The 12,532-nt window shown below is 40.2% G+C and overlaps 2 protein-coding genes across 5 annotated transcripts in view; one reads left to right on the forward strand and one right to left on the reverse strand.

Moving 5' to 3' along the window:
* ARHGAP28 (Rho GTPase activating protein 28) overlaps positions 1-4,724 on the forward strand; it is an 80,902-nt gene extending 76,178 nt beyond the window's left edge. For all 3 annotated transcript variants that reach the window (XM_054190710.1, XM_054190712.1, XM_054190713.1), the window contains exon 15: positions 759-4,724. In XM_054190710.1, the coding sequence (XP_054046685.1) occupies positions 759-850 (92 nt within the window). In that variant the 3' untranslated portion in view covers positions 851-4,724. The remainder of the gene's footprint in view (positions 1-758) is intronic.
* A 147-nt stretch (positions 4,725-4,871) lies between these two features.
* LAMA1 (laminin subunit alpha 1) overlaps positions 4,872-12,532 on the reverse strand; it is a 108,618-nt gene continuing 100,957 nt past the window's right edge. For both annotated transcript variants that reach the window (XM_054190708.1, XM_054190709.1), the window contains exons 59-63: positions 11,242-11,400; positions 10,053-10,206; positions 9,324-9,457; positions 8,018-8,240; positions 4,872-6,366 (exon numbers count right to left, since the gene is read on the reverse strand). In XM_054190708.1, coding sequence (XP_054046683.1) covers positions 6,206-6,366; positions 8,018-8,240; positions 9,324-9,457; positions 10,053-10,206; positions 11,242-11,400 — 831 coding nt within the window. In that variant the 3' untranslated portion in view covers positions 4,872-6,205. The remainder of the gene's footprint in view (positions 6,367-8,017; positions 8,241-9,323; positions 9,458-10,052; positions 10,207-11,241; positions 11,401-12,532) is intronic.

Raw genomic sequence — 12,532 nt, forward strand, 5'->3', positions numbered from 1 at the left:
AATCCTTTGTGTCACGGCAATGTAACCTCACCAGTTAAATGGCTTCATCACTCAGTGTAAATGCAGTATAGTCCAACAAATCAACTTAACTCAAGAATTTATTGCCTTTTTACTCAATTAAGAGGTGCCAAATGCCTCTTGCTGTGGCAAAGGCAGCAGGGACTCCCCAGGCAACTCCTATTCCCAGTCACCACCTAACGAAACCTGCGAACTGCCAGACTTCAGAGGACTTTTTGCTTTTAACCAGCAAAACAGCAACTGCCAAATACCTTGATATAGTTCCTGTATTTCTTTTCAAGATCTTAGCTGGGTGGGAACACGCTGTTTACAGAGCTACTTTTTCAGCATTTAAAACTAGTGTAGAAATGAATTCAGAGAGTTGTAATTCCAGTCCAATAAATCCAAAGAAATTAAAAAAAAAACCATACCGTGACACTTACAGTAACAGTGATGTTAATGCTTCTAAAGTGACCACAGTATTTGTTCACCATTCGACTAAATGCCCTGTCTGTAACTCAGTGTAATGCAGGGCATCCTGCCTGGAAGTGAAAGTGAATTCATGACTCTCACTCAGTAAAATCACGGGCAAATTTACCAAAGCCCCTGTCTGTATCCAGGAAAGATGTCAGCTGGACGCACCAAACTAGGCTCGCTATGCGAGTCACAGCTACATTCAAGGACATTTTAACATAGCGCTGTCCCATTTACTCATGGGCTCAAAACATCCTCTGATTCATGGCTGTCGATTTCCGTTTCAGGTCAGCACTGTTTGGATCCGGATGCGTACATGTTAGATGTTTACCGTGCAAATCCTCAGGCAGAATGGGTGATAAAGCCAAAAGCAAGCTGAAGCAGGAGGCTGTTGGCGTACTGGACAAAAGCCAAATAGACAAGAGCGATGCCTGTCATTTTAAGAAGATCTTGGCAGAGACGAAACAAAATGGTAGCTACGGGATAACATTCCTTCCTACTGTACTGTCCAACTGATGTTCGCCACGTACTAGTTTTGGTATAAGCATTATCACTCCAGCTTCTGGACCATCTGAAAATACCAGTTATGCTTTCATATGGGTTACACTCGTGCCAGTTGGCCCAGGAGTTGAGGAGGGTGGACTAAGGTACGGTGCGCAGAAAACAACCTGTTGCTTGTTTCCTGACCCGGTGTTAGAACGTGAGTTTTTGGAAAGAATCCAGCGGCATCCGTGGATGCGTGAAACACTACCGACTATGGCGTAACACAGAGACGTTCACGAAGAGAAGGTATCTGTCAAGCGTGGAAGAGAGGAGTTCGACCTGCAGCGGTGCCAAGACGTAGCTGTGTGACAAAATCAACCCCTTCTGCTGAAAGTAAACCTGTACAGTCTGCATTACTGCAGTATTTATGTCCCTCAGTCACTCCTCACGAGTACCTGACGCTGGGGGAGGGAGGGAGGCGGGAGGAAGAACTACTGTATAGACAGCTATACTGCTTTATGTATGTACCACTGTATATATTACTACCTGTCTTCCAAAATTGTCCGTCTGCGTGCAATTGTAGCACCACAAACCGTTTTCTCCTTCCTTCCCCTGTCATACACTCAACTTTCGGGAGACAAATGCTAGGCAAGAAGGGGCTTCTTCCCCTGGATCTTTTACTTGATACTCTCAGATTTAAGTCTGTGCGATGCCATAATATGAGATACGTGTTAATGGTGCCACTTACAGCCATCACCTTTTTTGTTAAACATTATAGTTTCTTTGTAACCTAATTTTTTTTTCTTTTGTTTATTTTAGATTTAATATGTAAGCAACTTTTATATTATTCAGTTGCATTGAGAAGGGAGATCTTTGTCTGGATCTTGGATAATACAGCCGGGAGAAGCAAAAGAGCTTCCAATGAGCAGAGGGATTTATTACTCTTATTTAACATTTCAACATTCGGGCCTTCAACCCATTGCCAAACCAGGCCCAGTTGTGCTGGGGGTTTTACAAATACATAGCAAATTGCAGCTCCTTTTACAGATGGCAAGCAGTCTATGAAAATGCACAGGCTGACAAGAGAACAGGGGGCTGCAACTGCATTGGGAACCCAGCACAGCATACGCAGGACGGTATGTCTCGTTTGTAGCCTGTCACAAGCACCATTCTTCACCCAGTCCTCTCATTTAGGGCTATACTTTATAGAACTTGAGTGTGTTTGTTGAGTAGGGAAATCAAAAGTCTCTGGAAAACAGCAAGTATTTTTTTTTCATCTTTGTCTTATGCAAAAAATGGGAACTAATGCCTTTAACTGCACTGCAATGTCTCCGCTATTGGATGACAATATTGCACGAGGAATTCACCCGCAGGCCGAGCAGTGGGGTTTGCTCCTGAGCTGGATACACAGAAGAGGCAGAAGCTGGTGCTCTGTTTACCAGGTAGCAACACAAAAGCGTTCTGAACCAAGTCCTCCAGGTGAACGAGAAGTACACTGTCCTGCAGAGAACGCCTGTAACTTGCGATGCTCTGCTGAAGCTGTGCGATGAAGATTTTCACATTCTAGAAAGCCGGGTTCTGGGCCAAAGTTAATCATGTTCTCCAGTAGCTAACTTGCATTGTTGGTGTTCAGTGACAGACATCAACATCGAATCAGTAATTTTACCAGCAACAATAATGCCTACAGAGGGCAGAACCAGTCTTTCTTTCTTATCTGATAAAAATGGTAATATTTAGCAACATTACCTTTTCATTTTCTTTAAAACAGTGAAATCTTTAACTTTTTTTTTTTCCCCTCCCTAACACTAATGGATGCATAGTCTCAGCCAGGAAAAGACCAGGACAGCTGTGTTATAAAATACTCTGCTTATTTTGACAACTATTTATTTTAAGTATATGAGAGAGAGTAAACCTCTGGTTTGTTCATAGGACTAAGCAAAAACATTTTGCCCAGTGCTTTGTTCCCGATTCCCTTTATTTCCCTCTGTGGCAACAGAAAACTCTTTCTACTACGCTGCCCTTTTCTTTTAGCTGTAAAACAGGACTAGTACTTTCCTTATAAAGGTAACACGGGAATTAGTCGAGTTAAATTCTGCTCTCAGATGCAGCCAAACCATTCCCTGAGCAGAACAGGAGTTATAAACATCCACGTAGGAAGGACAAACTCAGCAAAGGGATTTTAGGTGGAAAGTGCTTTGCACATGAAGAGTATCATATAAATGCTAAGCATCATTGTATTTATAGCCAACGAAAGAGCTTTTATGACTATACAGAAAGCCTGAACGTTAACTAAAGAATCTGAAATGCCGCAGCAAACGAGAGAACTTTCTACAGTACTTTCAGAGAAACACATTGACCTCCTCCGTCTTGCCCACTCACTTCAGTCTGCGCTCTCAACGGCCGTGCGAGGGAAAGCACAGAGCACCCATGTGCTCACACGGTAACTTGCTCAGCACGTTCTGGACCCTGAAGGGAGGACTTCATCAAAGTTATCTCCGAAACAGATCGCACTGTACTCCGTACAGGATAGAAGGGGGTTTTGAAAGACTTTCACCTTTTACCACTTTGCAACTTAGGAAAGCCAAATCTAATGTAACGAAACCCATCCTGTGAACATTCGTTTTATACTAAAATTGACTATAACTTTCTAAGACATGCATATCAGCAGGTGAACTATATTCTACGTACAGTGCCCAGACTACTACAGCATGGCCAAATACCTGCTGTCTCTGAAAGAGAATGGCAAAACTCTTTTTTGATACAAATGGACCTAATGACCCATGTGTACCGTGGTTAATGCTGTTACACATTAAGTTGCTTTGTGTTGTCGTGGTACACTAACTTGATTTAATATGCAGCAGACAAACTGAACAATCTCTATGACATTTTTGAATATGAGGTCTGAACTTTAGGCCTTATATTTCAAAATGCTGGTGGAGCCGCCTGGAATTTTGTTCCTCCTAACAGCAGTTGAAGTCAAAACCAAGTTATGATAGGATTGTCACCTAACAAAAAAGCAACATATGTGGAAAGCTATTAATAAAAAAGTCATAGCAAGCAGGGAAACTTATTCAGCAAACACCAAAGATGCCTCAAGCATTTATGTACTCCGTGGTTCTACAAAGACAGCATTTTGCCTATCAACAGAGAGAGAGAGTATTGCAAGAAGTAGGTATTGGAAACAGCCTGGAATGCTCCAACCTTTTTATGCAGCTAACGTCATTAGAATGTGTGCGCGTGCGCAAATGTGGCAGTGTCTATGTATGAAATTAACTACCTCACTCTGCATTTTCCAGGAAAAATATTTTGGCTTAAGAGGTTTAATACTCCAAAACTTTCTATTATTAATTTCACCTCTCTACTAGTCTTTTATATTGATAAAGTATTTCTCCTTTAATTTGAAAATTACCAAAAAAAAAATATTAAAAGACATTTTCAGCATATGCATGAAATTTTATCTAAACCGTGTTGCCTCAATTACTGCTTGTAATGTGAACCTTATGAGATCAGATCTTGGGGTTAATAGGTAACAAACACAAAGGCACTGTGTTTCCGTTTTTATTTTTCAATGGCTTTCCATTAACGTGTGTCTTCTCTGGCAAATCATACGATGCCACTAATCAAAGCAAAATGTTTGTATGTACGTTTCCCTTACAATCCTCATTATGTTATGTCTTTTGTTGAAGTAAGCCCACACGTAAGTGCATTTGTACAGTAGAATGTGCCCATTGTATTGTATCCATGTCAAAAATAAAAACAATACCAACAAAGCAAGCTCTTCATATCTAAACACGTGGTTTTCGGATAGAAGCAGGTGACAGAAACTGCAAAAAGCAGTGGTGAATCTGTCTTAAAAGCAGCTCTGTTGTTACAGCACCTGAACAGCTAGGTACACAAAGGACCGCACTTGCTCTAGTGGAGCAGTTCTTTGCTCCGGGAGCTTTCTCTTGGGCTACCTCCATGCAAGGTACAAAATGACACTGCTTGGAATCCTGCCTCGTTGAAATCAATGACAAACTGCTTGCTCGGGGGTTTTATTTGAGCCAGTATTTTTTAAACTAGTCTGAAATACTTTAGAATTAATTGTAAAGATGTATAATAAAAGCCAAACAAAATTGTAAGGAGCAAAACATTACTGCTAATTCAAACAGAAAAAAAGGAGATGGAAGTGACTTGCAAAGAGCCATGCTTGTTATAGATGCATCTTCAAGTATGAGACGTGTTTGTCACTGCTCAGTGATCCGGCCAGTTGATGAATAGATGTCCTTACTTGAGCGAGATGGAGTGCGTGTCCCCCAAACCTGGCTCAAGTGCAACTGCTGGAAGCCCCATTTTAGAAACAGAGGCAGGCGCAGTAGGAAAAGGCAAAGACAGAACTGCTGACCGACCTGTGAATTAGGAATCGCAGGGCACCAAAGGTGCTTCCCTGTGTCCTGGAAGAAACAGTGTTTTCACAAGAAAGATGCATTAGTTCTCATTGCCAAAATACCTTGGTGTTCCCAAGCCAGACCCAAATCATTTCTTCACCCACACAACACTTCATATGCGTCTCTGCTATGAAGTTGCTGCTTATCCTGCAGCTGACTACATGAAAGAATAAACAGGAACATAATCCTGCTAGGCAATGTGGCTATAATGGGGGCCAGAAGCACGGGATATTAAGGCAGAAGGAAAAGGGATTGGAGCTACCATATAAAGTGTAAATAAGAAAATTCTGTTCATTAGACAGAATCTGAGCCTTTCAGAATTATGCCTTTAGTCTCCTGCTCCCTCTGCTGGACTCTATCCACTTGTACTTTTAATTTCTTAGCTGTCTGGCTCTTTTTCTTCTAACTGAAATGTATGGACAACTGAACTACATGAAATAATGCAGAGTTTATTGTAATTTTATTATGTCGTCCAAAATTAATACCTTTTTATAAAACGACCAACACACAATAAAATGAAATACTGCCAAGTAATCAAAAGAAAACATACTGTAAACACTGATTAATAAAAATTCCCAAAAGAAAAATACCAAATTAATGCCATTAACATTGTAGTAGAGGTATGTGTTGTTTAAAACCTTTTAGTTCAAATGCAGACATAGAGCTTCTGACTAAAAAAAATAAATGACCTGAGTTGGAAAACCACCAGAAAATCAAAGAGATGCAGGCTCTCACCAATTCTTCTTTTCATTACAAAGTAAGAATGAAAAATCACAGATCAACAAAAAAAACCCTCTTGCAGTCCACACAGACTTTGCTGCAGTTCAGTGCTCAGCCCCAGGGCAGGAATGAGGAAAGACTCCACGCAGGTCAAAAGCTCTGCTGAAGTCAAACAATTCTGCCTGTTGGCCCTTGGTCAACACGAAGTTCCTCAAACAGCCATGGAATGAGCTCTTGCTTGTGAGGCAGTTTTGCTTCACGTCAGCTGAAAAACAAACATGACATATGTAGAATCTATTTCCAGTGAACTGAAACAATACAAAGATCCAGGTTATTATTCAACTGCTTCCCCTCCCTCACAAACAGGAGATAAAACCAACACCTGAGGAGCACCAAGTTCCATTCATGTTTGGATTGGGTGATCTGGAACATCCCACCACGGACAGTCAACGCTGCCTTCAAGAGTAAGCCAGGCAAGGGGATAACTTGCGCAGAGTTTGCAGAAATAATTTGTCCCAGGGGACAATGGGACATAAGAGAGGACAAAAGAGAGGAGAAAGCCACTCTACATAGGTGTCTTCCAAGTTAAAATTGAAACTGGCAGAATCTGAAGCAACAGCTGAGCTGTAGACAGTCATGGACTCCACTGGCAAACCAAAACATGAGGTTGGTAGAGAGTTCAACTCTTTTTTTACATACAGCCTGTGAAACAATTCATGCCACTTCTGCAGCACTCAACTAAACCGAAGAATTTCTCTCTTCTCTATGGACCCTAATCTTTATAATGGAGCACTGAAAGAACAATTAGTATCACATCACCCTATTAAAAAAAAAAAATAAATGTTCACAGGATGCTGATAAGGCCACTTTGGCATTCGAGGAAGACCAAATATGAATCAAGATCTGGTTAATTAGCGTTAAGTCATTTTTCAAAAAACACAGAAATCTTGTCCCACAGAAGGCTCTGTAACATTTCAAGCTACTATCCCTAAAGCTTTCCAAATATTTAAAGGCTGAGTTTGCCCTTCAGACCTCATCACTCTGTTTTCACACAAATGTAAATATCTGAACTGATAAACTGTAACAGCTGTTTCAGAGATGTATATGGGCATTTTAGGCTGTCTTTAAAAGCATAAGATATTCAAAACCACACAAAGCCTACTCATTCTCAGTACTGATGTGTTCGTTAAAAAGTATTCCTGCAAAGAGGCCAAACTCATAATGTTCGAAATTCAATCCTCTTAATGAATACACTGTCTTGGCTCAAATTATCAACTGATGAGTTGCACAAGTTAATTGAAAAGTAATTTGATTATACGTTTTTTGTGTTACTATCTTTTTATATTACCGTCGTAGAATGACTGACAGACAATTACTTCAGAAGGGAATTTGCACCGAACAAGGGAAATCCACATTCCTCTGCAGCAGCCTGACTTCTGCCTGCACCGCCCCTGACACAAAACATTCGCAAAAATAAAGTAGAGAAGAGCACTATAGAAACCTTACTTAGATGAACGTGAGAGAAAGCCTTAATACGAATTTGACTGCCAGAGAATCACACCTAAACACACAGAGGCAGGGGTGTTGTGCAGCCTGAGAGAGACTGTGAGAGACAAACCGCATGGAGGAAATCCTTCTCAGAAACTAAGGAGCAGGTTTGTGTAGGAAAGTGATACGAGTTCAGTTGATCTTGCCAACACGCTCAACAGCTAAACGCAGTCCTCCACAAAGATAGTATGCACAAATATTAACATGCTGTGATCTCAGCAACAACGCGGAAAATGGTAACTATGATTTATAACTCAATCATGAACTTCATGAATCAGAGAGAGAGCGCGCATGTGTTTACGAGTCATTCAGAGAGAGAGAGCGTAAGCAGGAGGGAGAGGAGGGAAGAGAAATATTATTGTACCTACCAGGATAGCCTCCAACATAAATGGGATTGTTGGTATCTGCAGAGGTTGACTGGGTGTAGGGATTATCAGTTTGAACCACATTCCCATCAATTATCAGCGAAATGCGATGTTTGCTTTTGTTTGCTTGAAGTTTGTGCCATTTTCCGTCACACAAACTATTTGTGCCTCTTGGTTCATATGTAGCTGTAATTCTGCCAGCTCCATTGTTGACATGGAATAAAACCTGTATAAACAGCCAGATGCCAATAAAGATATAAAGTAAGAATACATGAACTAATTTGCCTAGATAAAAGCACAATCATGCTGGTGCAGAGATTTCAGTTTTAATAAATGTTTGGTAATCATGCAAAGCTATTTTTTAATTTGATGGATAAAGCACGTCCCTATTGAAGTATCTTTAAAATCTAAAAGACTTCGATCTATTTATGTCTGTTGGGTTAGCGTGGTACACTTCGCTTGGGATTTCAGTGTTTCTTAAAATAAAAATCAAGTCATTTTCTCACAGAAGCTGAGACTTCAGATCTGAAAAAAAGATCCACTGTATCTAACTGAAGAGAGTGGACTGAAAGCACGTGTCATTGCTAATACATGTATTTATTTAATGTATTTATTTTTCAAAGCAGTAGACATTCCCTCAACTCTGTGGTGAGGATTAATATGCAAATGTTAACTGAGAAAATATGTCCCACAGAAACAGTGATATTTAACGCTGTCTCTAACTGGGAAGTTCTGAATAAAAAATGAGCTATTTCTGAGAAAAGGAAATACTTAAGAGCAATCAAGTATACATTTTTTATGCAGTAGATAAGTGGAGAACTATGTATTGATCGTTAAAAGGTTTATGGAGCATAATGGCCAGTAGAAGTAGAAAGTGAGTTAATTGCTCATGAACATTTAAGAAGAGATTGCGAAAACAGGGTGCTTTGTGCATGCAATAATATGTTTACCAAGGACAAGTGTAGCTCTACGGTAGAAAAAGCATTAAGCTACAAGAAAGGTATATATTTGGTCTAACATACAAGGCATGTAGTCCAGGAGGTCACAGTAGCTACAGACTGTGTCTAAACATTAATTAGACTACTTAAAGAGGCAAAAAGTTCCAGTGACTTCTGCTAATCTCATATTTTATCACAATGATGATGAGAAACCTTGAGACTGAAAGTCTATCCCATCCTAGTTCTGTGGGGATTTGGTTTGGACGTTTTGCCTCCATCACATATGACTGGTGTCTATTTAGTGCTACCCAACATTTCTATCCTCCCAGTTTTAAGCAGGCTTGGTGAAATGGCAGCACGGGGCAGCCTACCTTGCCATTTACAATCTCCAGTCCAACGGCATCAACCTTAGCACTGCTGACCCCGAGGAGAACGCCATGCACCGCTGTCGTACGGAACTCCAGTGTGATGTTCACATCAGACCGGACTTTGTAACCTTCTCGGACTGAAAAGAAGTTACAAGCTTTTAACAGCAGACTTGTGGCCCACAGTAGAAAGTAGCCTACATATATTGTCATTAAAAGGCTTGTTAATTTCTCTGATGGCATATGACCTTGCAGAACCTCAGGAAAGTAAGTTTTCCAAAGTCGGCATTCACTTTTTACACTGGAAAAGATAAATTCCCAAATAAGTTTTCTTTCATTAGTTTAGATTTAATGCGTTCTATCTTGTTTCTAAGAAACAGTAAAGACCACATATTAATGTAGTCCTTCACATTATTTCACAATTCCTCTTTTGTCTCCATACCCTTAAACAGACATTAGCATAATGAACATGGATATTCTTAGCTGAAGAAAGAGGTAGTTCATTTCTTTCCCAGTGCTAGAATCATTAGCTCTTTCATTTGTGGAAGATAGCCCTTTGCAGAAATGGCCACTTTTGGATGTATGGAGTAAAGGGACTCGGCTAGAAATACATATGCAGGGCATGCACTCTTTGTGTGAGGAGTCAATCACTCACAGCTCCCACAAGACCTAAAAAGAGTATGTTTTCATTAACATTAATTCAGCAAGGTACTGCTTTCGTTTAATGACACTTACCAAGAGCAGCAAAGCCACTCCCATCGAAGAAAGTACCGTCCTGCACTGTCACATAGCATTTATTCACAGCAAAGATAGAGACAGGGCTCTCGTTGTCCAGCTGCTTGCTGTTAATCGTCATGCTGCCAATGCAGGCAGGTATACTGTGAGTCACCTAAGCGTATGGAAATATAAGAGTTAATGTGTAATACAAACTTCTGCAATGCTCTCTTTGCGATTCACCTGATGTTATTGTAAATAAAAAAGTATCCAAACAAAACAACAGGATTTGAAATGCTTACGTAATTACATTTCTATTTATTACATATAATTCTATAAGGTTACAAATGTACATAATGTCTTAGAGTCAAAACAAATACTGTTTAGGAACACAGTATACACTATAACATATAGAAAGAATTGTACTTGCTTGAATGTGAGCAGGGATACACCCAACAGTTGAAGACATTCCAAACATGCTTCAGCAAATTAACGAGTAAATCAAGATTTTTGTATGACATTGTGCAAGTATAGATCACCAGAGTTCTATCCAGCAGAAGGAGTCATTAGAATTTCTCACTATTACTATTTTCAGCAATTGCAGATTCGAAGTATTCCAATATTTGTTAGCCCCATTATCCAATTAAAAAGCATGGGTGAAGAAATTATGCCCAGGAATTGAGAAATATTGTTATCATTACCGGAATCCTCCCTGAGATAATGGGCTCCAGAAGAAGGAAGGCAACGAAAACCTACCCTCTAAAAAAGCATGTGTAAAAAGTATGTTTTAATTTCAGACAGCTAAACCCAGCCTTTCAGAGATATTTAAGGCACCTAGTTCCTATTTGAATGCAACAGGACTTATGTACTAAAATGTCTGAGACTGAAAGTCATATTTTTATCTTATACTCTGAAACACATGGATTTACATTCTTTATCCATTTTTAACACAGACATTGATAGAAGAAAGAAATTTATTAAGGGCTACTACTAAAACACAAGGATACAAGTTCTAGCTAGTCACTAAGCCACAGAAAGCCGGAAAGATTTATCTGGTAAAGGGTCATTACTTACTTTGTTGTTTCTTTCCCTAAGTACTTCTTTTTTTGCCCATCAGAGACAGGGTACTGAATTAGATGGGTTTGATGCAGTATACTCATTTTTGTATTGCAAAATGTCAGAGATGCCCCACCACCCCAAATCTTCTTACATTTCCAAGATTCTTCGGCACGTAGTCTAAGGGCAGGCCTCCCACGTAGAGCTTCCCTTCCACATCCAAAGTGCTACCATCTGCCACAGCACTGACTGCTACCAATTCCTGTCCGTCCACAATGATTATACCTTTTCTTTTAAGGTATTCAGTCTTTATCTGGAAAAAATGAGGGCATGCAAACATAAATCAGTAAGCTCAATCATTTATCTACTCATCATTTGCCATAGAAGTAAGCAAGACAATTTTTTAGTGGTCAGACTGCTTTAACATGCTGTACTGAGATATCCTCTTGAAATTCACGGTGAGGTTGAGGCCATTTCAGAATGCAACTGAGCAGATAAACTGCCTCCTTGCTTCCCCAAGGGCTCCCAATGATTGCATGTCGTCCTGAGTAAGTTTTTCGGTGTCTTAACAATGATTATTTAAAACCACTAGTTTATTGCCTTAGGATATGAGTACGTCACTGAGTTTGAAGAGGGGAGTACTGCTGATCTTCTGCAATTATTGTGCTGCCCACCAGCTGAGCCATCTTAGCTCTCTGAAGCGCACACTCCTACGCTGTCATTTGATGATGGGCAGTGGTGAATTTGCTATGACCAAAAAAGCTTTCCAGTTCTGTCTATCTTGTTCGCTCGTGCCCCTGTGCCTTCCTTGCACTAAAGCAATTACTCGCATGCAGATGAGGGACTTCATTTGAAGTCAGCTAGCCGTTTGTTCTTCCCCCCGTTACTTTTAGCCCCACTCAGAATCCAGACCAGGTTCAACATGAGGTTTCATGAACATTTGGGTTGATAAAGGGATAATGTAGTGGTACAGCAGGGTGATATGAGCAGATAGCAGAAAAGGAAAAGAAGTGCTCCTTTTGGCAGCAACGCATATTAGCTTAAATTGATTGTAGAGCTACTGCAATAATCACTCCCAGCTGTGAAGTGGTGTGACTCAGCCTTAATCTCAGAAAAAAGGTTCAAGCTCATGTTTTTATGTCCTGGGTAGTAAAGGTAGGTCAGCTCCTGTATGGAATCTGTTCATCTCTTAAAAAGTGGATAGTGTATGAGTATATTTAATTTTAAACACGCAGCTGTAAATCCTGGAGTGTTCTTCCTTTCAGAGTAGGCAGCAGAGCTTAACTGTGATATCTTTCTCTGACAGAAGTTCACATTTGCTTTCTTTATGTTAGTTTTTGCTGTTTTTTCTCCTGCTGATTATATATGAAAAGCAAAAATAACAGTCTGCTGATTCCCAAGGCACCTAGGAGAGGTGGCAGCTTTGTGTCATCAATCGCTTTGTC

This window comes from Rissa tridactyla, chromosome 2 (genome assembly GCF_028500815.1).
Source record: "Rissa tridactyla isolate bRisTri1 chromosome 2, bRisTri1.patW.cur.20221130, whole genome shotgun sequence".
Taxonomy (NCBI): Eukaryota; Metazoa; Chordata; class Aves; order Charadriiformes; family Laridae; genus Rissa; species Rissa tridactyla.